This window comes from Mastomys coucha, unplaced genomic scaffold (genome assembly GCF_008632895.1).
Source record: "Mastomys coucha isolate ucsf_1 unplaced genomic scaffold, UCSF_Mcou_1 pScaffold6, whole genome shotgun sequence".
Lineage (NCBI taxonomy): Eukaryota > Metazoa > Chordata > Mammalia > Rodentia > Muridae > Mastomys > Mastomys coucha.
The window spans coordinates 95,229,093-95,247,452 of record NW_022196912.1 but is presented as its reverse complement, the minus strand read 5'-3'; the positions used below and the strand labels follow the sequence as shown (position 1 = coordinate 95,247,452).

At 50.4% G+C, this 18,360-nt stretch overlaps 1 protein-coding gene across 4 annotated transcripts in view; it reads left to right on the top strand.

Moving 5' to 3' along the window:
- The first annotated feature begins 4 nt into the window (after window positions 1-4).
- The window catches only part of Actn1 (actinin alpha 1), a 93,619-nt gene continuing 75,263 nt past the window's right edge, over window positions 5-18,360 (top strand). For 2 of the 4 annotated variants that reach the window (XM_031357873.1, XM_031357871.1), the window contains exon 1: window positions 5-379. In XM_031357873.1, coding sequence (XP_031213733.1) covers window positions 275-379 — 105 coding nt within the window. In that variant the 5' untranslated portion in view covers window positions 5-274. Of the gene's footprint in view, window positions 380-6,575; window positions 6,700-18,360 lie in introns of those variants that run through there. The other 2 variants (XM_031357872.1, XM_031357874.1) reach the window with 2 other exon arrangements.

Below are 18,360 nucleotides of genomic sequence, written 5' to 3'. Positions count from 1 at the left end.
GAGTGTTCACTGAGCGCAGTGTGCGTGGAGATTAGGTCGGAGCGCGCGCCCCGGGAAGGCTGTCCGCGAGCTCCAGCCGCCGCCGTCAGCAGCAGCCTCCGCGAGCAGAGCCGCGGCGGAAGCGGGCGCAGGGGAGCGAGCCCGGCCCCGCCAGCCCAGCCCAGCCCAGCCCAGCCCAGCCCTGCCGACTCCCTCCCCACACCCGGGCAGCAGCAGCAGTCGCCTGGAGAAAAGGTGGAGGAAGAAATCCAGCCCCTAGCACACACGTACCGTCATGGACCATTATGATTCCCAGCAGACCAACGACTACATGCAGCCTGAAGAGGACTGGGACCGGGACCTGCTCCTGGATCCGGCCTGGGAGAAGCAGCAGAGGAAGGTTAGCAGCTCCCCCCACCCGCTACAGCCCCGAGCCCTGATCCGCTCTGCCCGCTGCACTCCTGGGCTCTGGGTTGGAAACCAATTCCCGGCGCGCAAGAGCGGAGGCGGGGACATCGCGGCCACTGCGAGGTGGGGTATTGAGTTACAGGCACCGGGCGGGAGAGCGGAGCACCCCTGCTCTGGAGCCCGCGAACAGCTAAGCCGCGGCGCGGGGAGGTGGCGCCGCCGGAGGGCAGATCGCCTCGGAGCGGGTGGTCCGGGCCACCCCGGGGCTGCCGAAACCGTCTCGCCGTGGGCAAGGCGCGGGGGCGATGCTCCAGAGGCTGGGACTGAGACTTGGGCTCCATGGCTGCTTACTCGGGATCGATTTCCCCCTTCCTTCTCTTTTTCCTGGCGCCTCCATATGGCGTGCGGTGGCAGCACGCTTCCTGGGCCGCCCCTGGGGCTCTGTACCATAGGGGCAAGCTGCCCCGGACTCTGCGCCCCGAGCTGGGCCCGCAGACTGGGCAGAGCCCGTGTCGGAGGGTTTGGCAACCTCCTCGGGATCTACCTGGAAGTGGACGTGCCGGAGTGCGGCTGGAGCTGAGAAAATCGGGGGTCGTTCTCGGGCTCCCTAGGGCCTTGTGGGGGCGGGGTCAGGACGGTGAACGGTTTTATTGCTTAACTCAGTGAACTGGTGGCTGCAAGCCTTGCTTCTACGTTCTGCCCCGTTCTTTTGCTGGCGAAACGCGAGTTTGAGTAGCTTGGCTCTAGTTGGGCTCCTGGAGGAGAGACAGTCTCAGGAGATATTTCGAAGATTCTTGCTTAGCCACGGCCCTGTATCCTAGTCGCCAGCAGCGAGGTTTCGGGATATGCTGCCCCGTCTGAGCTGGGAAATTGGCAATGGGTCCCGAGCGTAATGGCTAGTGGCAGGAAGAGGTCAGAAACCACTCTTGGTTGGGGTGAGGGAAGCATTAACCCTGCTACGGCTTCCTGCCTGAGTAGAGAGCGCTTTCCTTAGTAGGCCACGTACCCTGACCCCACCCCCGTCCAGTCCCTCCCCATTTTATACTCATCCCCCCCCCCCACACACACACATCGTGATCTGGGAATGGTGTGTGGGGGGGTACAGGATGGCGCGTCCCTCTGGATAGTGCGGTTAGGGCTGGGCTTGAGGGAGAATGCTCATGTCCAAAAATGGTAACATTCATTCCCTTTTTTAAACTTAAAGGGGTGGGGGGAGTTTAGTGAGCCGGCTGAAGTTTTTTTTTTTTTCAGCTAAAGGCATCCTGTATTAGCTCACTCAGGAATCCTAAGCCCTGAAACGGTGCCCTTTTACTCACTTCATCAGACAAGCAGAGGTAATTTAAAACACACCACAATGGGCTTCCTTAAACCGGAGACCTGGGGCCCTGTCCCTGTCTCTTAGGGCAACAGCAACTTAAGAGCGTCCCTAGGCTTTGAACTGACTTCTTTGTAATGTATTGGTAGCTTACAGACACCGCCCTCTTCCTGTCAGCCCCCCTCCCCCTCTTCTGGGAGGCCTGAGGGCTGAGGGTCTTTCCCCTTCTTCACTCTCGAGTTTATTTCCTGAGACTGTTGGTGGAAGAGAAAACTAAGTGAGCAGTTTGGAGATTCCCAGGGAGGATGAGAAATCTCCCTCCTTCCCCTGCTTCTTTCTCTATCCAAAAAAAAAATGTTTCTTAAAGAGACTTTTTTTTTTTTTTTTTTAAAGTGTGCATTGGTGTTTTGCCTGCATGTCTGTCCCTGTGAGGGTGTCAGATCTCCCGGAACTGGAGTTACAGGCAGTTAGAAGTTGCCACGTGGGTACTGAGAATTGGGATCCTCCGAAAGAGCAGCCGATGCTCTTAACCGACCATAAAAACATCTTTATTAAGAATAGATTTTAAGTTGGACAGGAGGGGAGGGATCAGAATGGTGGAATCTTGGGATCTTCCATGGAGAATAGGAATCCTTTCCAGGAGTCCACCTTTATGCTGCAAGAGACAGGAGTGATGGAGCTGTTGAAGGTCCAGGCCTGTGTCCAGAGCCTTGGGCCAATATGCTCATTCAGTATTAAAGAATGAATGACTGAACAAACATTTTCAATAGAGTTGGAGAGAAAATGATAGCTTCCCAGAACACTGATCTGGTAGGAACAGATGCCTGGGGAATTTGGTCATTTGGGGGAATTTGATCATCTCTGGGCATATGTAACATATGTAGGCTGATGTTGGCTAATGTGGGCAGCAGGGTACCCATTTTATCTTGGAGATCCCAGCAGCCGTGTGAGCACATGTGAGGATGAGTAGACCAGTTAAGAGAGAAGTAGCTTGGGCTGAGGGCCCTGTACAGCACACTGGAAGCAGCTGGAGGAAGGATGGAGAACCAAGTCTGGCATCGAAAGCCCGTGGGTTTTGGAATCAGGGAATCTACACTTGCTTAGGTTAATAGTGGGAGCCTGGCAGAAGGCCCTCTGCTTTTGATTGGAAAACCTGGTTTAAGGTTGTGGCCCTGGTCATTCATTTTCTATTGCCTTCTGTGAGCATATGTTTCCTCACCTGTGTAGTGCTTAGTAGAATGATAGGGCATTTCTTTTTTGGTTTTTCGAGACAGGGTTTGTCTGTATCCCTGGCTGTCCTGGAACTCACTCTGTAGACCAGGCTGGCCTTGAACTCAGAAATCCGCCTGCCTCTGTCCCCCAAGTGCTGGGATTAAAGGCATGCGCTACCACTGCCCAGCGATAGGGGTAAAACAGCACCACGTAGGGTTTCCTACCCACTCGGGTTGGGGTGGTTATTATATGGGACCACTGCCTACAAGTGAACACTGCCAAAGGAGGTGGGAGAACTGAGGTGGCATGGTGCAGTGGGAGCCAAAGGTCACAACATGACAGGCAGAGGACAGCCTGCTTGTAGCTCTGGCGTAGCATAGCTGTTTGTGAGACTGTGGGCAAGTCACTTACTTCTCTCGCTTCTCTCTGTGTGTGGTGTATACGTGGGTATGCCTATGTGGTGGCTAGAGATTGATGTTTGGTGTCTTCCTGAGTCACTCTGTACTTTATTTATTGAGTTAGAGTCATTCTATGCCCTGCCCTGGCTGGCCTGGAACTCTGCAACATAGAACAGGCTGGCTTTGAACTCAGAGACACCATGTGCCTCTGTCTCCAACCTGCCCAACTCTCCACTTTGTTTTTGAAAACTGGGGTGGGGATGGTGGTGGGTGGGGAGGTCTCTCTCATGGAAACTGAACTTCTTCACTCAGCTACTCTGGCTGGCCAATAAACTCCAGAGATTTGCCTGTCTCTCTGCCCTGGCCAGTGCTGAGCTTACAGGCCTGTGACACTGTACCCAACTTCTTATGTGGGTGCTAGAGAGTGAGTTTAGGTACTTAATTCTTGTGCAAAAAGCCCCTTTCATGACTGGGCCATCTCCTCAGCTCTGAGCTTTTTCTAGGTAGAGTTTTGCAAATGCGCTGTGAATACTGACTGTGAGCCAGGCTGAGTTCTAAGGGTTGGAAGTGGGACATTGAGTGAGACAGAGTAGATCTCTCTGTTGTTTCCTTATCTGTGAACCTGAGGCGTTTCTGCCCAACACCCCCCCCCCCACACCCCTCCCTCTTTCCCCAGTTCTTACCCGCTCCTCAGAAATGGTGTGGTGGGAACTCCTTCCTTGGTGGAGGTGGATGCAGGTAGAAGCCTGAGTAGGCAGGAGGCATGACTCAAGGAGCCAAAGCGGGGTGGGGTGCCTGTGCTTATTCCTTCTCCAAAGAATGCTTTGGGGTAGAGTTCTTGGGGCTGGTCCACATACCTCCAAATGCAAAGTAAGACTATGGCCCAGAACCTGTGGACCAGAGGAGATGCTGCTTGGGTCATCTTCCTGACGTCCAGGATCAGTCCCAAAGTCACCTCTCTTTCCCAAGACAGTTCTTTTCATGACGACCAAAGGCGTCTCTCTGTGTGTTCCCTCTCTGAGATCGTGCCACACCCTTGAGTGTAGGATCACAGGTATAAGACAGGCTAAAGAGAATATGGATTTGGAGTCACGTCCTGGATCTATCCTCTTCCACTATGACCTTGGGCCAGGTCCTTTAAGCTTTGGCTCAGGCTCTCAACATTTGTAAAAACCAGCTGATTCAGGTTTTTGTTTTTGTTTTTAATGTGCATTGGTGTTTTTCCAGTATGCCTGTGTGAGGGTGTCCAATCCCCTGGAACTGGGGTTACAGACAGTTGAGAGCTGCCATGTGGGTGCTGGGGAGTGAACCTGGGTCCTTTGGGAGAGCAGCCAGAGACCCTAATGGTGGAACCATCTTTCCAGCCCCCTAACTGATGCAGTTTCAACTTGAGATGTAGGATAGTGCTTCTGCTGCTGAAGTATATTCTCCTCTCCTCTCTGGTCTTGGAAGTTCTGGGTGACTATGTATTCCCACAGGTGTCAGCCCTGGGGCCTTTTATAATAAGACACGTAATCAATATTTGCCGAGTATTCACTAGCTGTTGGCAGGTGAATGAAAATGGCTGTGGATAGGACTCGGGTCTGCACCAGTGGTAGGCTAGGTTTCAGCAAGATAGGCCATCTCACTCACACTGGTTTCTGGGCAGCTGGGTAATCTCATGGGAGTTTACCTATAATTCCCCAAAGGAAAGGACTCGCATGAATGGGCTTACCTGGGAAGGATTAGACATCCCAAACCAGGGTGGTACCTGGCAGAAGTGAAATTAGAAATTAGACTTGGCTCTTCCATCTCTCAGACTCCTCATTGTCTGTCCTCCTTTTTTCTCCCCCCAAGACAGGGTTTCTCTGTGTAGCCCTGGCTGTCCTGGAACTCACTCTATAGACCAGGCTGACCTTACACTCAGAAATCCACCTGCCTCTGCCTCCCAGGTGCTGGGATTAAAGGCTTGCACCACCACTGCCTGGCTATTGTCTGTCCTCTTGACTACCATGCCTGTGACAGTGTCTGGGACCAAGAACCCAGGCTGCCCTGTTCTTTCCTGAATTTCTGATGCTGAGCACAGGGACAGGACTGACTGAGGCTGCTGCTTGGGGACATAGATGCTCTTTGTTCTAAAGACCCAATCCTAGGCCTGCATTCTGGTTCCAGCTTCTGCAGATGAATGTGCACTGAGTGGGATGGGGGTTCCAAATGTTGGCTTCCTTATTGACTAACTGTGCCATCTTGGATCTACAAGGTGAATTCTAGGCCAGCTTGGGACCCTGTCTCAAAGCCCCCCTCCTGGACCCCCAAAAAAACCCCAACCAAAAATAAAAGTTAAAAAAAAAAAAAAAACTAACCAGAAAGTACTTAAAACTTGTGTCATCATTGTCATAGGCAAGAAACTTGACATACCAAGAGTGAATGTCTTTTTTTTTTTTTTAATTTATTTATTTATCTTAGTACTCTATAGCTGTCTTCAAACACACCAAAACAGGGCATCAGATCTCACTGCAGATGGTTGTGAGCCACCATGTGGTTGCTGGGAATTGAACTCAGGACCTCTGGAAAAGCAGTCAGTGCTCTTAACTCCTGAGCCATCTCTCCAGCCCGCAAATGTCCTTTAAGAGCCATTTAGCCCAGGAATTTTCCCTGCCCTCAATCTCCCAGCAACTTCCCCAAGCTCACTTCACCCTAGAACTTGATGGAGCTCCTGCCTCTTCAAACCCTGATCCACATGGGGAGGCTGGGAGCAAGTGTCCTCCACTGGTTCAGCAATGGACAAAACCTAAAGAAGTGAGGCAGGAAAGGGTTGGGCCATGAGGCCACAGATGGCAAGTGGCCTCAGCCTAGGCAGGTGTGAGAAGGCCTGGCTTGTGGCTAGACAACCAGAGTTGTCTAGAAGTGGCTTTGTGGGACGAAGAGGCTGACAGGCTCCCAAAGGGTATGTGGTCAGTGTCATCGGGAGGAATATCTCTTCTCTGAGGATGGCTTTGGGAGTTGCTCTCTAAAGGCCTGGCACTGGACACCTGGCTGATGGCCACAGACTAGAAATGGGGCTTAAGGGCTTGTTCATACAAGATGTACTTTTTATGGATATAGAGCTGAGATGGGGTAGCCCCAGACTGAGATACAACCTGGCCATGGATGTTCTGCTTCGTGACTCCTGGAAAGAGTCCAGTCCTAATGTTGAATTGTCAAGATGACCTAATGCCATTGAATCACTGAGATGACTACTGGAACCAGTTACAGGAAGTGTACGGAACACCCTGGGTGTTCTGTTTTGTGGGTCATGACAACCGCAGTTTAGGTGGAGAAACTAGGGTGGCGGTGGCTGGGACTCTTGTAGCCCAGCCTGGCCTTGAATTTTCTGCTTATCTGAGCATGGCCTCCCACCTCTACATGGTAAGTGCTGGGAGTACCGACTCGTAATGGTGCTGGGAATTGAACCGGCTTTCATGCATGGTGGGCAAGCATTCTACCAACTGAGCTATATATCCAGTCCCTGGTCCTTTACTTGTTGAGAGTGATGCCTAAGCCAGGCTGTCCAAGCAGGTCACTGGTCAGGCTCCTGAGGCTCACACACCTCTTTAGGTACTGTTGGGGTCCTCCCAGCCAGTCAGCCCCAGTTATCCACAGGCTGACGTGCAGCCAAGGATTGCCTGCTCTACTGGCCTTGCCTTTCATCCTCTGGATACTGCCAGTGGCCTCATATCTCTACAGGAGCAGTCCTGTGAGCTGGGGCCATCTACTCAGCAAGAATAATGTCAGGGCTAGGTGTGGGACTCATCCTTTAATGGGAGACAGAGGGAGGTGGATCTGTCTACCTGGCCTATGCAGTTAGTTCCAGACTGTCCACACAGTGAGACCCTGTCAGGTTCTACATCGGGGACAGTGAAGGGGACGAAAGAGTTCCTCAGACCTTCTTTCAAGGCCTTCCATTGACTGGGGGTTATCCCACGGGACTTTGGTGGGTGGGGCACTAGGAGTTCAGCCTACAGTAGGTCTTTTGAAGGCCTGTATGCATGTGTGTCCATGTTATGTTTCCCAGGTGGAGGACCGTCTGACCTTTTCAGGATCTCAAGGTCAGGGTGACAGTGGCTTTAGGATCTGAAGCTGGTGATCCAATCCCCCTCTGTTGTTTGCTCTGCGGTGCTGCTTATAAAATAGTCTGCATGCGTAGGAACATTAAGCAAAGATGGATGTATACAAATAAAACCCCAGGGGTGGACATGTTCTGGAATTAGACTGTGGTGGTGGTTGCGTGGCCTTGTGAATAGATTCAAAATCACTGGATTGTGCATTGCGAAAATGGTGACATTGATGTTATGAGAATTATGTCTCGGTTGAAAAGCCCAAGAAAAGACTAATAATATAAAGAAGAAGCTGACAGCTGCCTGTCATCCCACCTCCCAAATGTGAATACTGTCACAGCAGTTCAGATGGTATCTGTCGGCCTCATAACTTATCCTTACTTTGGAAACAGCTCTCCTGTGCCCTCCCCTGGCCCCACCTCATTTCTTCTTGCTCACTGTCTGCTCCTGGGCTGGGATTTAGAGCCATGAGCTATATGGTAGGAATAGAGCTGAAGAGTCATCAGGAAGAGAAGCGAGTTGTCTGATTGGCCTCTTGGAAACTGCCTGAGAATATATAATACATAAACACCAGAACAGGGCTGGGGAGGAATGGGGTTTTCTCCTATGTTCCCAAGTCTCCACCTTTTGAGAGATACCTGGGGGTGTTCAGATATAAATCCTGTTGGGCTGTGGTCATTTCTCTTCTCGCCTTCTGCTGTCGCCAGGGTCAGCATGCAAGGGTGGCTTTCCTCCAGGTCCGAGGCAGGCATGGGCTGGGGAGGCAGCCCCACCTCCTTGGGAAGTTGCCTAGCAATAGTGGGTAGGTGACTTAGCCCACTATAGAGGTGGGAGGAGAATAAAAGGCAGTGAGGATGGGAACTGGGTGTAGATGCGGAGGATGCTGTTCCCCTGGAAACCGCCTGCTTGGTCCTTGGCTACCACGGGCCTCTCGTAGGACTATGACTCGCTATCCTCTGAGGTGGACCAGAGTCTTCTCTAAGATTGTGTCCCGAGAGTTCCAAGGTGGAGGAACGCTTGTGCTTGCATGCCAACCTGTCAGTCAGTCAGACACCCTTAGTCAGGAGCCTCTGTTAGCATTCTCAGCAGCAGGGGACAGAGATGTAGGGTGGTCACTCTTCCTAGAAGGACCTGATTTAAGGACACAGAGTAACATGCTCCCAGACCCACAGAGAAAGGGGTGGACATGAAGCCTCAGTTGTTCATTTTGGTTTGAAATGTTTCATAAGCCAAAGGTACTGAAAGGGAAATATAAACACTGTCCACTTCTTGGGGAGGGAAGAGAAGATTCTCGAAGGTGAACTGGCCAGGAGAGCTGTCTATTTTATATCAGTCAACCAGCTAGTCTTTATTAACAGTAAGTAAGTAAGTAAGTAAGTAAAAAGATCAACAGCTCACAGTGACTAAAGGCTAACTGACTGAGATGACCTTGGCCTGCACGCCTCTGCAAGGAAGACACCGTTAGTCTATCTTGCTAGATGGGTAATTAAGACACAGAGAAGTAGCTTGCCCAGGAACTGATGGGCTAATAAGCTGAGTTATGAACAAGGCTAGGCAGATTAACTTCAGAGTTCTGACTTTTAGCCATCAGTACAGACACACCCTCTGCTCTGAAGGGGCTTATGATTTAACTGAGACTAAATGTGAGTGAATAATACCTCAGGGTGGTATGTAATCAAGGGCTCATTTTATGATTCATGGTTTTTCACTTTTATACTCTTGTATTAATCGCGATGTGATTTCTCACCCTTAATGGCAATGAGCAAACGCGTGAGGACTGATCTCCATTTTAGGGTAGAGAAGATGAGGCACAGAGAAGTTGGGTGACTTTAACCAAGGTCTAGACACAACTAGATTGTTTAGGGGGAGTTTTGGCTAAAGTCTTTGGAGGGACTCTTAGCCTGACAGATCCTGGATGGCACAGACACTTCTGAAGTTACTTTTCTTAGTTGGCAGGGGGGGGAAGTGGGGGGAGCAGGGGAGGAGAGGGAGGAATATCAGTAGCCACACTGTGCACCCCCAAGGTGCTCTTAGCCATGAGGTTCAGGCACCCCTTCCCTGCTGCTTCCTTTCCTCAGCTGCCCTGCCCTTTGTTTATGGTCACCTGGGGGGTGGGGGGAGCAGACAGGCTCTGCCCCAGGCAGCAGGGAATTTTGATTGCAGGTGTCTGTGCTTTAAGCCTAGAGAGTAACTAATGTTCAGAGAGGTATAGGGGAAAGTTGAGTCTTAGGTTGGTTTTTTGCCATAACAGGACTGAAAGTTTCTAGGTCAGGCTGAGAAAATAGTTCCTGCTGGAGGACAGTGCCATTTATTGAGCATCGAGCATTGTAGGGCTTCAGAGGGTCTGCAGCAGCTGTTAGTTCTGGGTGGAAAGGCAGCCAGTCAGGGAGGGTGCCTCTTTGCTCACCTTGCTTCTGCTGCTTGGTGGGGCCCGTGGGGCCATCTGGAGTAGGGTTGCAGGCCCACAATTGTGTTGCCAAGCTACCGCTTATAGGGCCCTGAAGACTTATTTATTTTAGTTGTTTGAGACAGGTTTTTGCTCTGTAGCCCAGGCTGACCTGGAACTCACTGTGCCGTCCACTCTGGCCACCAACACTCAGCAATTCTGCCTTGGTCTCCTGAATGCTAGAATCATAGGCGTGTTCTAGGCATGAGCTACCGTGCCCATCTTCTGAAGAAAGATACTCTAGTATAGGCTTAGTCACAAGGATAAAGGGAAAGAAAGGTGCTTAGAAGAAAGTAAGGTACACCTGAAAGCATGCGTGTGGGTTTCTCAAAGAGGAGTCTCAAAAAGAGACAGACGTCAAACATGAGTATGGACTCTTCTGGAGAAAGTTACCCTTTTAAAACGTTCTTTTAGGGGCTGGAGAGATGATGGCTCAGCAGTTAAAACTACTGGCTGTTCTTCCAGAGGTCCTGAGTTCAATTCCCAGCAAACACATGGTGGCTCACAACCATCCGTAATGAGATCTGATGCTCTCTTCTAGAGTGTCTGAAGGAAGCTACAGTGTACTCACATCTCACATATAATAAATAAATAAATGTTTTGTTTTGTTTTTTTTAAAAAGTTCTTTTAAAGTCATCTGTAGAGGTGGAAATGATGGGAGAAAGATGGAATTAGATTGCATTTTTCAACCCTCTGTAGGTGAGATGCCACAGGAGACAGAACCTGCAGGTGAATGATGTCCCTCAGGCAAATTTCTTAATGTAGCTTGTCTTCCCTTAGGACAGGAGACCCCTTCCCTTTCAGATGGAGGGGCTGTGAGAGTCAGGTCCTCTCTTCTCATGTCCCATACAGAGAGGCCAAACAGCTTATATTTTGGGGATGGAGAAAAAGTGGAATTTTTAATCCCTTTCAGTCCAATGCTAGCCTAGGAAAGGGGGCCCTGCCCTGCTCTGCCTTGTCAGCTGAAGCACAGACCTCTTTGTGTCTCGTTGCCTGCCAGCAGCCCCTCTGTTGTTTCTGGCTGAAGCCTTGAGTCTGGGGGAGTGGTTCCCTTCAAACACCACAGATATCCTCCAGATGATACATAACGGCACCTTCCAGTCCACTTTCCGATATTTCCAATGGGCCTTTCTTTCCAGGAACCCAAAAGTGATTTTCCAGACTCAGCTCTGGAAGCTGGGATGAGGAGGCATATAAATGTGTTTTCCTGGAGGCGGGAACTGGGCCTGGATCCCTGTTTCCTGCCCTTCAAGTTACTATGGACAGGATGGAGGTGTCTATGCATGTGAGGCCCTGAGCTCACTCACCCACCCCCTTTTCCCTGGATCACCCCCACCCCCAGCCTGCAACCACCTTTAAAGTATTGTTCTGTGGTTCTGGGCATGGAATCTAGCTAGCTAGGACTCTGTGCTTAATGGGGTTGGTGAGATGGCTTAGCAATGAAAGGGACTTGCTACTAAGCCTGACCTCCTGAGTTCAGTGCCTGGAACCCACATGACAGAAGAGAAGAACCAGTTGCTGGAAGTTGCTCTTTGACCTCCACGTATTTGCACAGGTGCATATAATAAGTTAAGAAGCAATGGAATAAATTTTTTTTAAACAATAAATGACAGTAATCTTATAGCCTGATTAATTAGATATATGTATCTTTATCTTATTTGTGTTTGTGTGTCAATACATATTTACTTATTTATTGTTTTTGGTTTTTTTTTGTTTTGAGACAGTGTTGTTTTGTAGCCCTGGCTGTCCTGGGACTCGCTCTGTAGACCAGGCTGGCCTGGAACTCACTCTGTAGACCAGGCTGGCCTGGAACTTAAAAAATTAACCTGCCTCTGCTTCCTAAGTGCTGAGATGAAAGGTGTGCACCACCACTCCTGGCTTTATACATTTGTTTTGAAAATGAAGAACTACACCTTAGATGCTTGTACTTGGGCCTGTCTACTACTGCCCTAACTGAGGCTGCCAGGCACTGAGTGGTAGGGTCACTTTGGCACTCAGGGGTGCCTGACTCGGGAACCCTCCCCTGGGCCTTTCTCCATAGAAGCCCCTGGTTGAAGAGCGGATCCAACTTGGGGTCTACTATCCTGGGCCTGTGACTGTGGTTGTTACTGTGTCCCAATCTCACTAACTACAGAGAGACAGACGTCTGTAGTTCTGTGGGTTGGGCTAGGCACATTCTCAGTGTCTGAGGACAGCTAGTGGGATGACAGCATGTCACCCCCATTCCTGCCAGGCTTCTTCATTCCCCCTCCTCCTCCCCTAGCTGTCAGCCACTTAGCTATTGCCTTGCCCGGTTGGCACCTGGGCTTCCAGGATGGGCTAGTGAGAAACTTGGAAGAGACAGATGTATTGGCAGGCTCGCTCTACTGTCTTAGAGCATCACTGTGAAACTCTTGGCTCTGAGGACATTTGGAGGATCAATGACCTGAGGTGGCTTGGACAGTAGATGGTGTATGCTTGTGAGGTTTCCTGAAGTCCCCTAGCAAGTGTGAGTCTTTAAAAGCTTCCCTGACAGACATTATCCAGCTCTCTAAACTAATGACAAGGCACACAAAAGCTTGTGTGTCGCAGCTGTTTCCTAACTCACTTCGTGCCTCTGGCCAGGTGTCTGGGTAGCAGGAAAGTCCAACAAGAAGGTCTGTGTAACTCCAGCCATGAGGTTGCGTCCTGGGTTCAGGACAGAGGTCTGGTTGGCTCCCCAGATTCAGGTGTAGCTTGGAACCATCCTCATCATTAGACTGGGTCAGAGCATTGGATGAGCTTAGACTCTGCTGTACTGTCACTGTCCTGTCTTTGTTTAACAAAGATGCTGTTGATCACCTTCCAGCTTCTTTGAAGGCAGTCCAGCTGTGGTTTTCCTCTTAGCCGTGTGTACACTCCAGATCTCTTTCCTGAGGGACTATCCATGCTGGCCCCTTCCCCCAGTACCCCACCACTTTCTCCCTGGGGTGCGGGGTTGTTGGTGCTGGACCAGTCCGTCATAGTTGAGTGTTGCTTATGACCCAGGATGGTTATAATCACTGAATGGTGGTCAATGCTCCATGCTGGCAGTAAGGTGGGGCTCAGGCTCTTAACTGGATTACCACGTGGGAATCAACTCCAAGGCCTGGACCTTGCCAGCCTTCTGTTTCTGTAACCCCACCCTCACCCTTTTTTTGTCTGTTTCATTTGAGATAGGGTCTCAACTGTGTAGCCCTGGCTGCCTGGAACTCTGTATGTGAGCAAGCAGATCTCCAACGCAGAGAGATCAGCCTACCTCTGCCTCTCAAGTGCTGGGACTAGAGGTGTGTGCCACTGTCCTTGGCTTGGTAGTGGTAGACTTCTCCTTTTAAGGCTTGCTTTTATTTTTTTATCCATGTGTCTGTGTGAGTATGTGTGCACTGTGTTTGGATTCCCGTGGAGTCTAGAATTGAGCATCAGGTCCTCTGGAGCTGGAGTTACAGATGGTTGTGAGCCGGCTAACACTGGGGCTGAGACTTGAGCTCCTTAGAGCAGTAAACGCTCTTAACCACTGAGCCATCTCCCTAGGCCATGCTGGTCCCTTCTGAAGGGACAGTCAGCGGATTCAAGCACTTCTTCAGGTGATCTTACGATGAGCCTCTGGGCTTCCCAGCCTGTGCCTGAAGCTAAGCATTCTGCAGTCTTACTTGTGGGAATTTCCTATACTCTCAGTTTTTAGGACTTTCTCCTCACCTGGATGGTGAGCAGGGCCCAGGTGGGCAGAGCCAGGTGAATGTCCTTCCCTTACCCAGAAATCTGTGCTCCATGACGTAGGCTCAGCCTTTGTCTTGACTCAGGAAATGCTTGGCTAGGGTGTGGCCATGAGTGGGAAGCCAGTTGCCCTAGGACTTCAGAGTGAGACCTTGTTTGGAGTTATCAGTGGTACTTTAGCTTCTGTTCCTAAGCCTGGCTGCTCCAGGCATGATGTAGGATGTTCAAGAAAGAATAGGGACTGTCTCTGCCTGTTGCAGGGTAGGCTGACATAATCAGCCCCTGTGTTGCCTAGGCCACTGTTGCCTGTGTGAGGGCGGCTGCTCGTCCTGTGAGCTCCGTGGGCTCAGTGGGCTCGAGAACCAGGCAAGACTTTTTGTGTGGGATCTAAGAAGAACCAGTATCACATGTGGCCTTGCCTCTCACTTATTCACATTCAGAGCCTGCTCTCACCCTTCTTTCCCCAGCAGCAGTCTGAAGAAAGCAAAACCATAGGATGCCAAGTCAGAAAGGGACCTGGAAGGTTATGTGCATGAAGAAACCAGAGTCCATAGCGGCAGTTTGACTTGGCCAGGGGGATTCTGCCACGATCTCACTCCATGTGAGGCTGGCTTTGTAAAGGAGTCAGAGTCCATGGGAGGGAGTGGTCTTCTCCCATCCCTGCAAGTGGGCTCAGGAACCTGAGAGCAGACATGCCCAGCAAATGAATTTTGCAAGTTAGAGATAGTGATGGGCAGGTAGGCTTTTATATGCCAATCATCCTGGACCACCCTATAAGTTTGCATGTCAGCAGGGCTACAGAGGCCCAGCAGTGTGGACGTGGTGGTGGTGGCAGTGGCAGTGACAGGGATGACAGCTCATACTCAACTCCCACAAGGCCAGTCATGTACTGAGTCTGGTTGCTGCACTAGCTGTGAATCATTGGAACCACCTTCTAGAGAAGCGGCACTGTGATAAAAATTCCTCTCAGCAAAACCATCCCAGGCTTTGATTAAGTCATTTGCCTCAACTCACACAACTCTTTGTGGGAGGCTGAACATGGAGCCACTACCTGCTGTCCCGGCTGCCTTCCCTCTGCTTGAGATGAGCACCTGCTGCCAGCCCTGCCTGGGTCAGGGACGCCCCTCAGAGATGGAGCCAAGTCTCTGCTTCCCCAGATCCCAGTAGATTCTCTTTTGAGTAAATAGCACAGCACATTCCTAAGGAGCAAGGAGGTGTGGCTCTGCCTGAGGTCCCAATTTCTCTAGTGGTTGAGATAGGGGTAGCCTGGGGCCCTATGAAGGCTGATTATCTCTCCACATTTCCTTTTTTGGCTTTCAGCACCAAGGATGGTCTTGGAAGTGAGATTTTGTTGGGTCAGCTTCCGGCAAGGCAGCCTTTCTAGCTCCCAAGAACCTGGTATTGGCCCTGCTGTAGGCGGTCCTGAGTGAGGCCCCTCCCTGGCGGTTGGGCAGCTCCTGGTCTGCAGGTATTCCAGGCCTCCACTCTCTGGAGCTGCTGTGATCATGGTGACCTTCTGTTGCAGAGTCTATGCTGACTGCTGTCAATACACTGTCTTGTTTTTATCCCTGTAAATAGGAGGGGGCACTTGGCTCTCTGGGCAGGTGCCAGAATCAACTCTTTGAGAACTCACTGAGGCTGTCAGAGCAGACAGACAGCCACACTAGGTCTGTAAGACGAACCCCCCCCCCCAGCACCTCACCCTCAGAGTGAACAGAAAGTGGTAGGTGGCTCAGAAACTGCAACACACTGTCTAACCTGGCCCACAGTGTCCTGGGCCTGTGAGGTTCTCCCTAGGCTGTGTGTAAAGCAGTCACCAGGCGTCTCTCTTTGTTACGGATAGCTGGGTGGGCTTGGGGCTGGGCCATTCATTGCAGAAAATCCCAGGCAGGTGAACACAGTGATGTAAAGATAGCCAGAAGCCAGACTGAGGCTGGCCCTCTGACAGTCTTACCTCAGTGATTCCTTCGAGTCAAGTTTTAGGTACCCGCTGTCACCCGGACTGGTTGACTGGGCTGTGGGAAGCTGATGGGTCGTGTGTATCAGGGTGACTGAGGACCTGATGGTCCTATAAGATTATGGTGAAGTTGAAAATTTGCTGCTGCTGACAACGAGGATGAGGATGATCTTGTTGCCTCTGCCTCCTCCTTTCTTCCCGGTTCCCCCTCTCCATCTTCCTCTTCCGAAGCCCATGCTGGCCTCCAGTGCACAGAGGCTGACTTTGGATTTCTGATTCTCCAGTCTTCACCAAGTGCTGGGATCACAGGCACAGGACATCACACCTGGTTTAAGCAGTGCTGGGGATCAAACCTGAGGCTTTGCGTGCACCAGGCAAGCACACTTCCTGCCAAGCTACATTGTCAGCTCTCGCTGAGGGCTCCTCTTCCACCTCTGCATGGCCACTGTGTCCCACTTGACCACCGCCGTCAATAGGTAGTCAAATATGTTCTATAGGCTTTCCGCCTGGGAGCGATAGGCTACAGTATCTAATCTAGGTGTACAGGAAGCCATACCACTTAGCTTTGTGTGAGTGCACAGTCCTGTTTACACAGTGACAAAAACCTCCCAATAGTGTAGGCTCAGAGGCATCCTCATCGCCCTCTGATGCATAGCAATAATGGTAATTTTGATAGTAGTATCGGGTGGTGTGAGTGCAAACTTGTCTCATAGCGTGTGGCTGGAGCTATGCTCTCTTCTTTTTACAGAAAAGTTGCCCCAACAAGTATGCCCCACATACCTATCCAAGGTCTTGTAGCCACCATTTTACAGCTGGGGAAACTGAGGTGTAGAGAGGTATAGTGATTGGCCTGTAGCTGGTAAATGAAAGAGCTAGGATTTGGTTCTTAAGGACCATGATTCTTTCTCTCTTGTTTTTTGTTTGTTTGTTTGTTTGTTTGTTTGTTTGTTTGTTTTTTGAGAGAGGGCCCCATCCTATAACTCGCTCTGGCCTGCAGTTTACTGTGTTCACTAGACTGTGAACACTAGAACACTAGACTAGTTAGTGTTCAATCTTAGAACACTGTCTTGGCAGCAAGGGTTACACCTCACCTGGCTTAAGACCTTGGCTCTTCTGCAGATGCCCCTCTGTGATCTTTGTTTCTCTCCTCAAAGCTGGCATTGCACCTGGGATCCAGCAAGCTCTCAGAAAAGCCTTAAGGATAGAACTGAGGGCTTGGAGCCCCGACCCTTGAGGAAAAGCAGCTTCTCCATTGGAGGAAACGCTGCATGGTACCCACTGGGCGTGGGAGGCTCCTCTAAGCTCCTCCCCTCAGTCCCTGTAGTCACTGTTCGGGATGGGGGATGAACTCAAGTTTAGGTGGAGTAGATGGGAGTCCGGAAGTCTCCCTCTCTGCTTCAGAGTTGGAAAGAGAAGCCTCTCTCTTCCTTTTTCTCTACTCTCAGGACATCAGCATGGCCCGCCGTCACAAATGCTGCCAGCTAGATGTTTCCTGCATCGAGTGAAGATAGCAAATAATTTAGAATTTGAAGAAAGTAGCATCTCCTTGGAGGCCGATTCTGACTCCCGCCCTTACCCATGATGCTTTGCGTTGCATGCATGATTTTGTATGCATGATTTAGAACTTACAGGGAATTTACATGAGGGCAACAGAAGAAGTCATTTGAATTAGCGCCATGAACATGCCTGAAATATTTCATTGTCCTGCTTGTTGTAGTATGCTGAGATCCGCCGCACGCTCTTGTGACCTGCTGGGAGTGGCTGGAGTAGAAAGGCTAAGGAGAGAAGGTTGCCATCTCAGTATCTCCCTTATGAGATCCAAATGAGCATCCACCCTTTCCTTGTGCAGGCAGTTACCAAAGGCATTGAACTAACAGTGTACATCATTGACTGGGTGCCACGACCGAGCCTAAAGTGGGCGGATAGCAGGTACATGCAGTTCTTAGGCACTTTATGAGAGTATGTTGCACTCATATGAGAGCACTCTAGCCAGCTGTACCTCGGCTCAACCCACATTTGCTGTGGATTATTTATTTTTATTTTTTTATTTGTTTTAACTTATCATTGTTTCTTTTGTTTGTGACATGGTCCATGAGACATGGTACAAGGTCAGAGGGCAACTTGCAGGAGTTGGTTCTCACTTTCCACTATGGGTCCTGGGGATTGAGCTTGGGTTTTTGAGATTGATAACAGACATCTTTAATCTGCTGAGACTTATCTTCAGCCCAACCTTTTACCCTTCCAGCCCTCTATGTAGTCCTGGAACTCTCAAGAGATCCGCCTGCCTCTGCCTCCTGAGTGCTGGGGTTAAAGGCATGAGCTACCACTGCCCAACACCTGTATTTAACAGATGTGCTGTGTGTCAGTTCATGACCAGAACACAGTCTGTGATCTGAGTCTTTAAGTGATGGTGTCATTGTAGAACAATATGCACATCTGTAACCTGTGCCAATTATAGTATTATGGAGCATAAGAATTTTCTGCTCTGTTAGAATCTTACAGGACCACAGGGCACCACATAGTTCCATCTGGTGATTATGAGGCACCTACCTCCCTTAAGCCCTCATTCCATCCAGATAACAACCAGGTGTGTGATCTCTGCCAATGAACCAACAGATGGGTGAGAGTCACATGCTGGCCTATTCTAAGGAGTTAGAGGTCAGCCCCTGCTCTACCTGCAAGAGACGGGTAAAGTGACACTGAGCTAAAACCCACAGGTAAGGAAATAGTGATACTTGGAGTCCAAATCCAACATGGAGGACTTGTGGTGTAGTTCAGTGGGAGAGCATTTGCTGAATATGCATGAGGTCCTACGTTCCCTCCGTGTGTGTGTGTGTGTGTGTGTGTGTGTGTGTGTG